Here is a 17,190-nt window from a genome sequence, read left to right on the forward strand (position 1 = left end):
TAATGTTTCATTTCACTGCGCATTTATGTGTATGTGACAAAATTAAATTGACCACTGAGGGAGGTGAAGCGTTAAAGCGGTGAACGAGAGCAGGAAGCAGCACCGATACAGACATGATGTGCCTGGGAGAGGTGAGGGAGATGAAGCGTTAAATGCTGAGGCTCTATAAGGCGCTGGTCTGGCCGCATTTCAAATAATGTGAGTAATTCTGGGCACCATATCTGAGGAAGGATGTGCTGGCTCTGGAGAGGGTCCAGGGGACGTTTACATGAATGATCACAGGAATGAGAAAGTTAACATATGATGAACATTTGACTGCACTGGGCCTGTACTCGCTGGAGTTTAGAAGAATGAGGGAGGACCTCATTGAAACATACAGAATAGTGAAAGGCTTCGATAGAGTGGATGTGGAGAGGATGTTTCCACTAGTGGGAGAGTCGAAGACAAGTGGTCACAGCCTCAGAATTAAACGACGTTCTTTTAGGAAGGAGATGAGGAGGAATTTATTTTGTCAGAGGGTGGTGAATCGGCGGAATTCTCTGCCACAAAAGGCTGTGGAGGCCAAGTCAGTTAATATATTTTAGGCAGACAGATAGATTCTTGATTAATGTGGGTGTCAGGAGTTATGAGGAGAAGGCAGGAGAATGGGGTTAGGAGGGAGAGATAGATCAGCCATGATTGAATTGCGGGGTATAATTGATGGGCCGAATGGCCTAATTCTACTCCTATCACTTATGAACTTAATGCGGTGAACAAAAGCAGGAAGCAGCAGCGATACAGACTTGATGTAACTGAGGGAGAGGTGGGGGAGGGGTCTGGTGGCGACTGAATGAAGAACGATCTATGTATCGACATCGAACTACAAACTTTAGAACCCGGGGGAGCCCGGAGCTCAGGACCCGCCGCCCGCGGCCGCTGCTGAACCCGCGGGAAGGGCGGTTGTTTCAATCTTTATATTTTCACAAAAGTGATTTCTCTTCCGTTGACGGTCGCGGTTAACGCGTTAAAATGAACGGATCGACAGCTCTGATTTCACTTGCTGTTTATTTCTCTCTTCCCACATTTACATTCCCCCTGGTTTTATTTCCGCGCTCACTGGGGTTTCTACGACGCTGAATTTGGGGATTAAATGGGAGCCGTTCAGCGCCGACCTGTTGTCCACCGGGTTTCTGCCCCACAGCCCCTGAGCCCCGCTCCTGACGCCGGTCCCGGGACCCGACCCTTTTACACACCCGGAGCGGAACCGGAGCAGATTCTCAGCCAGTTTTCATCCCAATAAGGCCCGAGGATAGGGTAAAGTTTCTCCGTGAATTTATTCCCAGTGAAGGTGTGGAGATGGGACTTGGTGTCCGCGTCGTAAAATGAAACTGTCCCGGACTCGTAACTGAGATAAACTCCCACCCTCCCGGGGATGGGACGGGCGGGGAGACGGGATGGAGGGCGGGTAAGTGCACCAAACTCGTCATCCCACCGCCAGATGCTCCAGACTCCAGTCTCCGGGGTCGGTGTGACTTTTTTCTTCCTCTCCACAGACTCTGCGGCGACTCCCAGACACCAGCCCTCACTCCCTGCCACCTCCACCTCCCAGTAATGTCTCCCCGATGTGAATCCCTCCGATCCCAGCACACACACACTGACTGTAAACCTCTTCCCGGTGTCAGGGAGACTCCTCCAGGTCTCGGTCCATCTGATCCTCTTCCGATCCTCAGACACCTCGAGCCCCTGAGCCGCTGTTTCCACATCCAGGGTGACGGAGACTGGGGGGAGAAGCAGAGAATCAGAGAGTCGTCGGGGGGAGACTCGGGCAGCGCGGCCCCGGGACCGGGGGAGAGGCCGCTCGGCCTCAGGCACAGGCGGGCGGACAACTGAAACCCTGCCCGGGGTTTCACCCACAACCACATCGGGTGGACACAGACATCTCCCCCGGAGTCTTTAATCCAGAGATGGCGAGGGGAATTTCGTGAGGTGCGGGAGGGCGGACGAGTGTGGAGAGTGAGGATAATTGCGAGATTGCGGTGGTGAAGGAGAAACGAAGGGGGGGGGGGGGGGGGGCGTACTCACATATGGAGGCAGATCCGAGCACGAGGATATTGAGGTGAGAGCTAATTTGAGGAGTTTATAGAGGAGGTAGAGGAGCGTGGTGAGGTCGTCATGATCAGTGAAAGGGGGCAGACACGAGGGGCCAGATGACCTGCCCCTGTTTCTTAGAGTGGAGGGTGAGGGAGAGGGAGGGGTGTCTTGGACCATGGAAGGAAGCAGAGGTTGAATGATCGGGTGTTGGACAGAATGGGTGGAGACTTGTGGTTGTGGGGTCGTGGAAAGAGAGTGGATTCACGGGTGGATTTGATGGGTGTGTACAACTAACACATTGATCTCATTGTGAACCAATATATGAACTTCACTGAGGGACTTGACAATGTTCCGCGTGCAAGGCTGGTCCAGAAAGCGAAGGCAGGTGGAATCCAAGGCGAGCTGGTGAAATGGATCCACAAGTGGCTTGGTGGTTGGAAGTAGAAGGTAGCGGTAGAAGGATGATTCTTCTGCTTGAAGGTCTGTGGCTGGTGGTGTGCAGCAGAGATCGGTGCTGCAACCTTTGCTGTTTATGTTATATGATCATGGCTTGGATGTGACCATATTCGCATGCAGGGATATCAAATCACGAGAGTGCAGGTTTATATTAAGAGCAAAGAATTTAAAAGTATATCTGAAATTTAGGTTTTACTAGACCAAGTGGACACGTTGGGCCCAAACCTCTCCTGCATTGGTGCAGCACCCTCTCTTCCCCACCTCTCCCCCTCCTTCCCTCCCTCACCCCACCCCCCTCTCCCTCCGTCTACCCCACCTCCCTAAGAGATTTAAAATGTGAATAACAAAAAATATAACACCGATTTCAATGAAACATCTTCCATTAGCACCAAAGGGATGACGGTGAGAAAGGTGGGCTTAAAATCGTCATGCTGTCGTGTACCATTTTCGCTGTAGTTCAGGAACAAACAAACAAACGAGAGGTTTAGTACATAGATTTACTCTGAGAGTGGGTGATATCGGGAACATGCTACAGAGGGGGTGGCGGAGTGAGATATCATCAATATATTGGAGGTACTTAAATAGGTGAGGTGGAGAAGAATGACGATGGAATGTGGGCAAATCGATTTGTATAGCTGGGGAAAAGATGGTCATGGACACGATGGGCCGAAGGGCCAGAATCTGTAATGTAATAACCACGGCTCTCAGCTCCAAGAGCACTGAATGACTGAGTCTCCACAGCCACCAGTGCAGGGTCGTTCCCCAGTCTCTGCGTGCAGTAATGTCTCCTTATCTCTGTGCTACACGTTGCAGCCCACATTCTGAGAGTGCCTGCTCTCCAGACCCCTCTGACAGGGGAACCATCCTCACTGCATCCAGCCCACTGAGCCCTGTAAGAACTCTGTGTTTCACTGAGATCTCCTCTAATACACCCAAACACTCGAGTACACAGGCCTGGTCTACTCAATCTCACACCACACAGCAAACTCATTGTCCCAGGGACAAGTATTGTTAATCTTTGCTGCATTCCCTCTGTCTCAAGTCTGTCAATTTATCGGTACACAGGAGGAAAGGAACACAAGAAAACAGGAGCAGGATTAGAATCTGCTCCTCAGGCTTGCCCCTCCATTCAATGTGATCATGGCTGATCTAAGCTGGCACCAATTCCTCTTCCGTGTGAGTTCCCCATAATCTTATATTTTTGATCTATCACATATTTATTGTAGCCAAGTTGCACATATCCAACAACTCAGCTTTTTACCACCACCCTGGGCACAACATGCCAGATATTCACTGCCCTCCGAGAGATGCAACTTCTACACACCGCATGGGAGTCTGCTCTGGAAGGTTGGATCTCATGGAATCCGGGGTGAACTAGCTGATGGAACACAACATTACCTGAAGGTAGCAGACAGAGGATGTTGGTAGAGGGTTGTTTTTCAGACTGGAGACAGAGCCCACTGTTGTTCCTTATTTATATACATGATTGGGTGTGTATGTAGGTTGCACGGTTAGTCAGTTTGCATATGGAAGTAAAATTGGTGACATTGTGGAGAGTGAAGAATGTAACCTGAGAGTAAATGGGATCCCTGTAAACTGGGCCAATGGGCTCAGGAACGGCAGGTGGGATTTATTCATGTGAAGGTGAGGCAATGCACTTTGCTAAGACAAACCAGGGCAGGACATACACAGTAAACGGGGAGCTTTATAGAACGGAGAGATGTCGGGGTGCAGGTACACCGTGCCATGGAAGATGCAACGGTGACAGGCAGGGAGGTGAAGAATGTGTTTGTCGCTCATGCGTTCATAGGTCAGGATATTAAATACAGCATTTGACACGAGGTTGTTTGTAAATTGGAGAGGGTGCAAAAAGATTTTTTCGACAATTTAATCAGGCCTGAAGGGAGACGTTGGACAGGCAGGGACATTTGTCTTTGGAGCCCATCAGGGTGCTTTAAGAGTTGTGTATCAGATCTATATAAGCTGCACAGATGAGGTGAATAGCCACAGTATTTTAGCAAAGGAAGGAGAGTCTAAACCTAGAGTACATCAGTTCAAGGTGAGAGTGGAAACAGTAAAAAGGAGCAGCTTTTTCAGTCAATGCATTGTGTATGTACGGAACGAACTGACAGAGGAAATGGTCGAGGGCGGTATAATGACGACCTTTTACAGACAGTTGGGTGAATACGTTGATAGAACGACTTGGAAGAATATGTGTCAGACTCGGGCAAGTGGGACAAGCTCGGTTGGGCAACTTGGTTGGCATGGTCATGTCGAGTCAAAGGGCCTGTTTCTGTGTGACACAGCTCTCTGACTCTGTCATGCTTTTCTGCAGCTGTGTTTGGTGGTAGATCAAATCTTCAATTTCCCTTCAGTCCAAAATACCATTAATGTTTGCATCGACGCATTACTTAAAGATGTCAGAAACAAGAACAATGGAAAAGGTATAAGCTTTACCTTGCTTGATGGCATCAGATGTTTCTGCCAATACCGTGTTGTACAAAAAAGGAGTTTCAAACTTTTCAATCAGCAAGTTACCATCTGCCTCCGACTGTGGTTTGGCTTCATCACGAACTCTGCAAATATTTAACAGCTGGTTATAAACTGAGCGTTAGAAATATATTGGGCTGTTCAACAAAACAATAGACAATGTACAATAGGTGCAGCAGGAGGCCATTCGGCCCTTCGAGCCAGAACCACTATTCAATGTGATCATGGCTGATCATTCTCAATCAGTACCCCGTTCCTGCCTTCTCCCCATACCCCCTGACTCCACAATCCTTAAGAGCTCTATCTAGCTCTCTCTTGAATGCATTTAGAGAACTGGCCTCCACTGGCTTTTGAGGCAGAGAATTCCACAGATTTACAACTCTCTGACTGAAAAGGTTTTTCCTCATCTTTGTTCTAAACGGCCTACCCCTTATTCTTAAACTGTGGCCCCTGGTTCTGGACACCCTCAACATTGGGAACATGATTCCTGCCTCTAACCTGTGCAAACCCTTAATAATCTTATATGTTTCAATAAGATCCCCTCTCATCCTTCTAAATTCTAGTGTATACAAGCCTGGTCGCTCCAGTCTTTCAACATATAACAGTCACGACATTCCGGGAATTAACCTAGTAAACCTACCCTCAATAGCAAGAATATCTTTCCTCAAATTTGGAGAACAAAACTGCACACAGTACTCCAGGTTCAGTCTCACTCGGGCCATGTACAACTGCAGAAGGACCTCTTTGCTCCTATACTCAACTCCTCTTGTTGTGAAGGCCAACATTCCATTGGCTTTCTTCACTGCCTGCTTTACCTTCATGCTTCCTTTCAGTGACTGATGCACTAGGTCACCCAGATCTCGTTGTATGTCCCCTTTTCCTAACTTGACACCATTCAGAAAATAATCTGCCTTCCTATTCTTACTACCAAAGTGGATAACCTCACACTTATCCACATTAAACTGCATCTGCCATGCATCCGCCCACTCACACAACCTGTCGAAGTCACCCTGCAACCTCATAGCATCTTCCTCAGTTCACACTACCACCCAGCTTTGTATCATCTGCAAATTTGCTAATGGTACTTTTAATCCCTTCATCCAAGTCATTAATGTATATTGTAAATAGCTGCGGTGCCAGAACCGAGCCTTGCGGTAACCCACTAGTCACTGGCTCCCATTCTGAAAGGGACCCATTTATCCCCACTCTTTGCTTTCCTTGTTCCCCATAATAAATTCCCCTGCTTCTGTCTTCAAGGGACCCACATTTGCCTTGACTATTTTTTTCCTCTTTACATAACTAAGAAAGCTTTTATATTATTGGCTAGTTTACCCTCGTACCTCATCCTTTCTCCCCGTATTGCCTTCTTAGCTATCTTCTATTGTGATTTAAAAGAGTCCCAATCCTCTGGCTTCCCACTCTTCTTTGCTATGTTATACTTCTTCTCTTTAATTTTTATGCTGTCCTTGACTTCCCTTGTCAGCCATGGGTGCCTCTTACTCCCCTTAGAATCTTTCCTCCTCTTTAGGATAAATTGATCCTGCAACTTCTGCATTATTCCCAGGAATATCTGCCATTGCTGTTACACTATCTTCCCTGCTAGGGCCTCCTTCCAGTCAATTTTGGCCAGCTCCTGCCTCATGCCTCTGTAATCCCCTTTGCTGCACTGTAATACTGACATTACCGATTTTCCCTTCTCCCTCTCAATTTGTAGAGTAAAACTTATCATATTGTGATCACTGCCTCCTAATGGCTCTTTTACCTCGAGTCCCCTTATCAGATCAGGTACATTACACAACACTAAATCCAGAATTGCCTTCTTCCTGGTAGGCTCCAGTCCAGTGGCGGCACAGTGGCGCAGCAGTAGAGTTGCTGCCTTACAGCGAATGCAGCGCCAGAGACTCAGGTTCGATCCTGACTACGGGCGCCGTCTGTACGGAGTTTGTATGTTCTCCCCGTGACCTGCATGGGTTTTCTCAGAGATCTTCGGTTTCCTCCCACACTCCAAAGACGTACAGGTATGTAGGTTAATTGGCTGGGCAAATGTAAAAATTGTCCCTAGTGGATGTAGGATATGTTAGTGTGCGGGGATCGCTGGGCGGCGCGAACCCGGTGGGCCGAAGGGCCTGTTTCTGTGCTGTATCTCTAAATCTAAAATCTAAAGCTGTTCTAAGAATCCATCTCGGAGGCACTCCACAATCTCTCTTTCCTGGGGTCCATTGCCAACCTGATTTTCCCAGTCTACCTGCATGTTGAAATCTCCCATAACTACCGTAGCATTACCTTTGCGACATGCCAATTTTAGCGCTTGATTCAACTTGCACCCTATGTCGAGGCTATTGTTTGGGGGCCTGTTGATAACTCCCATTAGGGTCTTCTTACCCTTACTATTCCTCATTTCTATCCATACTGATTCAACATCTACTGATTCTATGTCACTCCTTGCAAGGGAGTGAATATCATTCCTTACCAACAGAACGACCCCACCCCCTCTGCCCACCTGTCTGCCTTTTCTATACATTGTGTACCCCTGAATATTCAGTTCCCAGCCCTGGTCTTCTTGTAGCCATGTCTCCATGATTCCCACAACATCATACTTGCGAATGTCTAACTGAGTCTCAAGCTCATCCACTTTATTTTTTATACTTCGCGCATTTAAATACAACACTTTACCTTCGGTATTCACCTCCCCTCTTACACCAGTTACAATTTTCCTTGACCTTGCTTTCTTATCCCATCTAGAACTTCCCTTCCCATTTATTCAAGAGTCCTTTGCAATTTCTACTGTTTTCGCTTCCCCTTTAACTCCATCTTTATATTCCCAATTTGTCAACCCCTCCCCCTCACTACTCAGTTTGAAGCCACACATGCAGCACTAGCAAACCTGCCTGCCGGAATGTTGGTCCCCCTGCTGTTAAGGTGCAATGTTACAATAAGGTGCAATATTACAATGTTACAATAAGGTGCAATGTTACAATAAGGTGCAATGTTACAAAACCTTACATTGTTTCCGTCAAGAGCATGTCCTACCTTCGCTTGCGACCAGCTTCCTCCTGAAAGAAATAAAACACAAATCTCAATTGACTGAGATGGACCGTCCTCATCCCGACAGTGGAAATTTGTCCATATTTCCACAACCCTCTGATAAAACCCATTTCCCAACTCTTATCGCCGCTGTCATGCAGATAGAAAGCGGACATTTCCATCGAGACGTAGAACGATGGGGAAAAGCATAAGGAATATTCATGAGAATGACACCATAACCGAGAGGATGGAACTCAATGCAAAGACTGGGCAGGTCGTGGGAGTTTATCTGGGGAAGATGTCAGGAATGATGAGATAGGATTTAAGTTTATCGGTGGATTTAAATGGCTGAGGATGAAATAATATCTCTAATCGATGGGAGAGCAAAAATCAAACCTGAAATGTAACGCGGTCTTTAACAAATACTGAAAGGAAACCAGTCATGAGAACATGGACCTCACTTGCATTGGAGGGACTCAAGCCAACAGCAGCCAGTGGGATAATCACGTAAGCACTCCTGGAATTCGGGGTATTGTTACCGAGTGTGGTGAGTAGATGGGAGGGATTTTGAGTGGAGCAGAAATGTTGACTGGATAGGATGGGCCGAATGGCCTGTCTATGATGTAGGATAGGATGTCATTCTATGGTGAACAAAGGTGGGTAAAACAAACAGAGCAAGTTCCCCCAAGGTGACCGCCCACCGCTGATGGGAACCGGATGTAGATGATCAATCTGCTGTGTGCGCCACGTTCTAGATTTCAATGTTAATCCCCACAATGTGGTCATGGCTGATCTAGCCCAGGACTGAACTGCTCCGCTTTGTCCCATTCCCTTTGATTTCAGTTCCCTGAACTTTCAAAAAGGTATCTTCCTCTGGTATAAATACGTCTAACAGGTTAAACCTCTCAGAGTCTCTTGGTTGGAGAGTCCCCGAGATTTACTGCCCTCTGTCCATTCAGCGATCAGATATAGGATCACCCGTCGTAGTTCTGAACTCCACAAACACCTCTCTACATTCCGGCCAGGCAGTCCTGAGATCCCATAGATTATGCGGGGGACAATTTAGTTTGGGAACAACAACAGCTGGAACAGAAAGACCATTTACCCAGTTCTCAATTACTGGTAAAGGCAGCATATAACCATATAACCATATAACAACTACAGCACGGAAACAGGCCCGTTCGGCCCTACCAGTCCACGCCGACCACTCTCTCTGACCTAGTCTCATCTACCTGCTCTCAGACCATAACCCTCCAATCCCCTCTCATCCATATACCTATCCAATTTACTCTTAAATAATAAAAGCGAGCCTGCCTCCACCACTTCCACCGGAAGCCCATTCCATACAGCCACCACCCTCTGAGTAAAGAAATTACCCCTCATGTTACCCCTAAACTTTTGTCCCTCAATTCTAAAGTTATGTCCCCTTGTTGGAATCTTCCCCACTCTCAAGGGGAAAAGCCTACCCACGTCAACTCTGTCCGACCCTCTTAAAATTTTAAAAACCTCTATCAAGTCCCCCCTCAACCTTCTACGCTCCAAAGAATAAAGACCCAACCTGTTCAACCTCTCTCTGTAGCTTAAGTGCTGAAACCCAGGCAACATTCTTGTAAATCTCCTCTGTACCCTCTCCATTTTGTCGACATCCTTCCGATAATTTGGCGACCAGAACTGCACACCATACTCCAGATTCGGCCTCACCAATGTCCTGTACAATTTTAACATTACATCCCAACTTCTATACTCGATGCTCTGATTTATAAAGGCAAGCATACCAAACGCCTTCTTCACCACCCTATCCACATGAGATTCCACCTTCAGGGAACAATGCACAGTTATTCCCAGATCCCTCTGTTCCACTGCATTCCTCAATTCCCTACCATTTACCCTGTACGTCCTATTTTGATTTGTCCTACCAAAATGCAGCACCTCACACTTATCAGCATTAAACTCCATCTGCCATCTTTCAGCCCACCCTTCCAAAAGGCCCAAGTCTCTCTGTAGACTTTGAAGCTCTACTTCATTATTAACTACACCACCTATCTTAGTATCATCTGCATATTTACTAATCCAATTTGCCACACCATCATCCAGATCATTAATGTAAATGACAAACAACAGTGGACCCAACACAGCTCCTTGGGGTACTCCACTAGACACTGGCCTCCAACCTGACATACAGTTGTCAACCATTACCCTCTGGTATCTCCCATTCAGCCATTGTTGAATCCATCTTGCAATCTCACTATTAATACCCAACGATTTAACCTTCTTAATCAACCTACCATGTGGAACCTTGTCAAATGCCTTACTAAAGTCCATATAGACAACATCCACAGCCTTGCCCCTATCAATTTCCCTGGTAACCTCTTCAAAAAATTCAAGAAGATTAGTCAAGCATGACCTTCCAGGCACAAATCCATGTTGACTGTTTCTAATCAGGCCTTGTTTATCCATATAATTATATATATTGTCCCTAAGTATCTTTTCCATTAATTTTCCCACCAGAGGTCAAACTAACAGGTCTATAATTGCTAGGTTTACTTTTAGAACCTTTTTTAAACAAAGGCACAACATGCGCAATGCGCCAATCTTCCGGCACCATCCCCGTTTCTAATGACGTTTGAAATATTTCCGTCATAGCCCCTGCTATTTCTGCACTAACTTCCCTCAATGTCCTAGGGAATATCCTATCAGGACCTGGAGACTTATCTACTTTTATATTTTTCAAAAGTGTCCGTACCTCCTCTTCTTTAATCCTCATAATTTCCATCACTACTCTACTTGTTTCGCTTACCTCACATAATTCAATATCCTTCTCCTCGGTGAATACCGAAGAAAAGAAATTGTTTAATATATCCCCCATTTCTTCCGGCTCAGCACATAGCTGTCCACTCTGACTCTTTAATGGACCAATTTTATCCCTCGCTATCCTTTTACTATTGACATATCTGTAGAACCCCTTGGGGTTTACTTTTACATTACTTGCCAAAGCAACCTCATATCTTTTTTTCGCTTTTCTAATTTCCTTCTTAAGATTCCTTTTACATTCTTTATATTCCTCAAGAACCTCATTTACTCCCTGCGGCTTATATTTATTGTATATCTCCCTCTTTTTCCGAACCAAGTGTCCAATTTCCCTGGAAAACCACGGCTCTTTCAAATTATTATTCTTTCCTTTCCACCGAACAGGGACATAAAGACTCTGTACTCTCAAAATTTCACCTTTAAATATCCTCCATTTCTCTATTATATCCTTTTCATAAAACAAAATGTCCCATTTCACTCCTTTTAAATCTTTTCTCATCTCCTCAAAATTAGCCTTTCTCCAATCCAAAATCTCAACCCTTGGTCCAGATTTGACCTTCTCCATAATTATATTGAAACTAATGGCATTGTGATCACTAGACCCAAAGTGCTCCTCAACACATACGTCTCATTTCCCAACAGGAGGTCCAACACTGCCCCTTCTCTGGTAGGTACCTCTACGTATTGTTGCAAAAAACTATCCTGCACACATTTTACAAACTCAAAACCATCCAGCCCTTTAACAGAATGTGATTCCCAGTCTATGTACGGAAAATTGAAATCACCCACTATCACTGTGCTTACCACTAATATCTGCTATCTCCTTACATATTTGCTCTTCCAATTCTCGTTCCCTATTTGGCGGTCTATAATACACCCCTATAAGTGTTGCTAAACCTTTCTCATTTCTGAGTTCCACCCAAACAGCCTCCCTAATCGAGCCTTCTAGTCTGTCCTGCCAAAGCACTGCTGTGATATCCTCCCTGACAAGCAATGCAACACACCCACCTCTTGCCCCTCCGATTCTATCACATCTGAAACAATGAAATCCTGGAATATTTAATTGCCAATCGCAACCCTCCTGCAACCATGTTTCACTGATCGCCACAACATCATACTTCCAGATGTCAATCCAGGCTCTAAGCTCATCCACCTTTCTTACAATGCTCCTAGCATTAAAATATACACATTTAAGGGACCCATCATTTCTTATTCTCAGTTTATTTATTTTCCCTTCTTTCTCTCCTACATATTGGGTCTGAGTGTTTCCCTTTTCTGCCTCCTGCCTCACACACTGCCTATTAGCTATCTGTGTTTGAGTCCCTCCCCCCAACCGTACTAGTTTAAAGTCTCTGCAATTACCTTAGCAAATCTCCCCGCCAGGATATTGGTTCCCCTCAGGTTCAGATGCAACCCGTCCTTTTTGTACAGGTCATACTTCCCCCAGAAGAGGTCCCAATGATCCAGAAACTTGAATCCCTGCTCCCTGCACCAGTCCCTCAGCCACGTATTTATCCTCCACCTCACTCCATTCCTATTCTCACTATCGCGTGGCACAGGCAGTAAGCCTGAGATTATTGTTTTGGAAGTCCTTTTTTTTAACTCCCTTCCTAGCCCCCTAAATTTTCCTTTCAGGACCTCTTCCCTTATCCTACCTATATTGTTGGTACCTATATGTACCACGACCTCTGGCTCCTCTCCCTCCCCTTTCAGGATATCCTGGACACGCTCAGACACATCCCAGACACTGGCACTAGGGAGGCAAACCACCATCCGGGTCTCCCGACTGCGTCCACAGAATCGCCTATCTGACTCCGTCACTATAGAGTCCCCTATTACTATCGCTCTCTTCTTCCTTTCCCTACCCTTCTAAGCAACAGGGCCGGACTCCGCGCCAGAGGCCCGGGCGCCTTTTTTCTGAAATGTCTCCACCATTTTGTGACTGTGCCCTTTCACTTCGCCAGACTGTAGTGTCACCCCTCACCTTCAGAAACACCACATTGTCCTTTTGATCCATCTGCTGCTGCAACTTAAAGAGTTCCTCCTGAATAGATTTTAAATTCTCTTCGATCGCTCCAAGACTTTTCTTCATTCTATTCAGAATCCTCTTCTCTTCCTCCCGGACATCTGCCAGTACACGCTGCTCTTTCTCAGTGAGAATCTGGTGCAGGTCAGCAAACTGGGACGTGATCTTGGACTGAAGGTTGTGTGACTGTTCCTGTGAAATGAAAGGTGAAGATTAATATTTCATGTCACTGATTATGGTTCCTCGCGTCTTTACTGGTGACATTTGGCCTGTGCATTTTGATTTGCTTTGGCAATTCAATCGTTTTTCTAAATGCTTCTAAAATATCATGAGGGTAATCTTACAACCCATCAATCCTCTACCCCTAATACAATTCCCAGCTGCCTATTCCTTCTCACGTGTCCATTAATTCCCATTTATCCGTCCACCGCCCCCTAGTGGGGTGCCACAAGGCTCATTGCTGGGACCGCAGTTATTTACAATAAATCTTAACGATTTAGACGAGGGATTTAAATGTAATATCTCCAAATTTGTGAATGCCACAAAGCTGGGCGGCAGTGTGAGCTGCGAGGAGGATGTTGTGATGCTGCAGGGTGAGTTGGATAGGTTGGGTGAGTGGGCAGATGCATGGCAGATGCAGTAAAATGTGGATAAATGTGATGTTATCCACTTTTGTGGCAAGAACAAGAAGGCAGATTATTATCTGAATGGTGTCAGATTAGGAAAAGGGGAGGTGCTATGAGACCTGGGTGTCCTTGTACATCAGTCAATGAAAGTAAGCATGCAGATAAAGCAGGCAGTGAAGAAAACTAATGGCAATGTTGGCCGTCATTGTGAGAGGATTTGAGTTTAGGAGCAAGGAGGTCCTACTGCAGTTGTGCAGGGTCCTGTTGAGACCACACCTGGAGTATTGTGTGCAGTTTTGGTCTCCTAAATTAAGGAAGGACATTCTTGCTATTGATGGAGTGCAGTGTAGGTTCATCAGGTTAATTACCGGGATGGCAGGACTGACACCTAATGAAAGAATTGTTCGACTGGGCTTGTATCCACTGGAATTTCGACGGATGAGAGGGGATCTTATAGAAACATGTAAAATTCTTTAGGGATTGGAGAGGCTAGATGCAGGAAAAATGTTCCTGATGTTGGGCGAGTCCAGAACCAGGGTTTATAGTTAAAGAATAAGGGATAGGTCATGATCATATTGAATGGTGGTGCTGGCTCGAAGGGCCGAATGGCCTACTCCTGCACTTATTTTTCTATTTTCTATTTAGGACCGATATAATAATAATATATTCCTTTATTCGTCCCACACGAGGGAAATTTACAAAGAGTTGTGAATCTATGGAATTCTCTGCCTCAAAAGGCAATGGAGGCCAATTCAATGGATGTTTTCAAGAGTTAGATGTAGCTGTTAGGGCTAATTGAATCAAGGTATATGGGGAAAAAGCAGGAACGAGGTATTGAATTTGGATAATCAGCCATGATCATACCGAATGGCCTATTCCTGCACATATTTTCTATGCAGCACCCGAGGTCAGGATCGAACCCGCTCGCCAGAACTAGGAGACAGCATCACTACTTGTGTCACTGCGCTGCCCTGTTATTGCACGATTCACAGGGATCAAACCTGCACAAGATCAGGAAATCGAAACTTAAAAGCCTCACCAGAACTCCAGAAATCTTCTCTTTCTGTTGTTGCTCCATTTGCTGGATCTCTGATTTATCTTTTGTGAGAGACTGGATGGAAGCTTTAACCTGACCCTGCGATTGTGTTTGAAAATCGGAGAATAAAAGCGTTAGACAATAAAAACGGAATTAAACAATGATGTGATTAAAATCGGTTTGCTTTTACCTTCTGGTTTTCAACGGCTTCTTTAACCGGCATGAAGCTGTGAGACTTGTGTTCCCGCCCAGCTGCACAAACCAGGCAGATCAGCTTCTTGTCAGTTTCACAAAACAGCTTCAGTTCTTCCTGATGTTCCTCGCAGTGAAGTTTACTTTCCTTCTCTGTCCGATTCAGGCTCAGTGTTCGAGCTTTCTCAGCCAGTCTCGCCAAGGCCCGACTCACCCTGAGGGTGCGGTCTGTAAACACCTCTCTACATTCCGGGCAGGAGTTTCTCCCCTCCCTGTCCCAACTCTGTGTGATACAGGAGTGGCAGAAGTTATGCCCACACTCCAGTGACACCGGATCGGTGAAGAAATCCAGGCAGATGGGACAAACTGCCTCCTCGGTTAAACTCTCGAACTGGTCTTTCGAAGCCATTTTAACTCCACCTCTTCCTGGTTCAAAACGCATTCCCTTTCGCGCAGCTGCTGATCAAAGATACTAGAGGGGCAAGATAGACCACTCGGCCCTTGAAACCGTAGTAGGTCATGTCCATATTTTAGTAGCAGAAACCTGCAGAAACATTTAAAAAGAAAAATAACTAAAATCTGTGAATTGATAGATGAGATATATTCTGCATTTTAATGGCATTATCACACACACTGTTCCCCCAAAACACTGATTACACTGCGAGAGGCGGGTTTTGCCGTTGATAGGCAGATGGTTGGACAAAGGCCAGAGATGAGAAGACAGAAGGTGTGTGACAAAATGATTGAGGACTTGCGAATTGTGTCCTGATCTTCAAACAGTCTTCTCCTCAGACGGCCAAAGGTTGTGCAGGTGCACTGAAGGCGCTGGTGAGTTTCACCATCAATGGCTGCCTTCCTCTGGGAAGAGGAGCGCCGGCCAGAGCACCCGAGGGTCACCATCGTTACGACCATTTTAAAGGAAGGGGACAAATCCACCTGCGGAAACTATGGATGGTTCCCCCGCTCTCTAACACAGGGAGGGGTCAGTTACACATTAAACTGTTCTGAATATAGACGAAAGCGGAGAGTAGCGCTTGGGACAGTGTAAGGCAGGATAAAATGTTGGAAACAACTGCAGAGTAGATTCACGAAGATGGTGCCAGGATTTGAGGGTCAGAGCGAAAGGGAGAGGTTGGGCAGGGAAGGATTTATTAATTGGAGCGCAGGAGGCTGAAGTGCATAAGATCAAGAGGTGAATAGACAGGGTGAATGCACAGTCTTTTACCCGGAACAGTGGAATCGAGAACGAGGACACAGGTTTGTGGTGAGAGGTGCAAGATTTAATCGGAACCTGAGGAACAACATTTTCACACAGAAGGTCGTGGGTGTCTGGAACAAGCTGCCAGAGGGGGTAAGTGAGGCTGGACAACAACGTGGAGTGGAGTTGAAGCCCCGTATCCTGAACAAAGAGGACACCTCCGAATCACCCCTCCTCCTCTTGCTCCACCTCTCCCTTACCCCTCCTCTTCCTCTCCTTCACCTCTCCTCCTCTCCCTCATCCTTCTCCTCGCCCTCTCCCTCTCCTCCTCCTCCTCTCCCTTTCACCCTCCTCTCCCTCTCATTCTCTCCCTGCACCTCCTCATCACCCCCCTTTTCCTCTCCACCTCTCCTCCTCCTCCTCTTCTTCCTCTCCTTCACCTCTCCTCCACTCCCTCTCCTCCTCTCCCTCACCCCTCCATTTCCCTCTCCTCCTCTCCTTCACCCCTCCATTTCTCTCTCCTCCTCCGCTCCGGGCCTCCATGGCCGCCTCTCTCCGCAGCCGCAGCCAGGGCCGTTTTTACAACATTATGGGCCCCCGGGCAAAGCAGTGTACTGGGGCCCCTACCATTATTCTCCCTCACCCCCCTTTCCCTACCAGCCCCCCCCTGTCGTGCCGGCGAAAAGCAGTTACCGAAAAGCACTTAGCGATGGACTTAGGGTGCTACATTGTTGCGAAAAGCACTTACAGATCGCTGTGAGAAGCACTTAGTGACCGAAAATGTTGCGAAAAAAACACTTATTGAACTTACATTTTTAAAGTAGTATTTATTTATTGCAAGTCACTTAACATACACAGATCAGCATGGGGCCCCTATGCTCGTGGGCCCCCGGGCAAGTGCCCATCAAGCCCATGCGTTAAGACGGCCCTGGCCGCCGCCACTCCTTGTGGAGCCGCTGCCGGTCGGGGTCGGGGCCGCCGCTATAGGCCCGGCGGAGAGGGTGGAGGAGGGGGATGAGGAGCCGCAGCAATAAACACCTCCACAAGTTCCACGGCATGATTTGGCACAGAATACAGGAAGAACAATGCAATAGTCTTGTCGTGGTTCAATCTGAGCCACAGCCCACTGTCCCAATGCACATTATAAACAGATGCCACTGTGCTAAATGTTGCAACACTGAGGGCAATTTACCGAAGCCAATTAACCAACAGACCCGCTTGCCTTTTGCAGGTGGGAGAAACCCGCAGCACCTGCAGGAAACCC

General features: G+C 46.7%; 1 protein-coding gene across 1 annotated transcript in view; it reads right to left on the minus strand.

The window, feature by feature from the left end:
• Nucleotides 1-1,063: 1,063 nt before the first annotated feature.
• The window catches only part of LOC144602818 (uncharacterized), a 31,625-nt gene continuing 15,498 nt past the window's right edge, over nt 1,064-17,190 (minus strand). Inside the window, 9 exon segments of the mRNA XM_078415940.1 lie at nt 1,064-1,105; nt 1,107-1,138; nt 1,141-1,228; nt 1,231-1,757; nt 4,984-5,102; nt 8,047-8,069; nt 12,833-13,066; nt 14,540-14,635; nt 14,727-15,176. Coding sequence (XP_078272066.1) covers nt 1,064-1,105; nt 1,107-1,138; nt 1,141-1,228; nt 1,231-1,757; nt 4,984-5,102; nt 8,047-8,069; nt 12,833-13,066; nt 14,540-14,635; nt 14,727-15,176 — 1,611 coding nt within the window.

This window comes from Rhinoraja longicauda, chromosome 19, assembly GCF_053455715.1.
Source record: "Rhinoraja longicauda isolate Sanriku21f chromosome 19, sRhiLon1.1, whole genome shotgun sequence".
Lineage (NCBI taxonomy): Eukaryota > Metazoa > Chordata > Chondrichthyes > Rajiformes > Arhynchobatidae > Rhinoraja > Rhinoraja longicauda.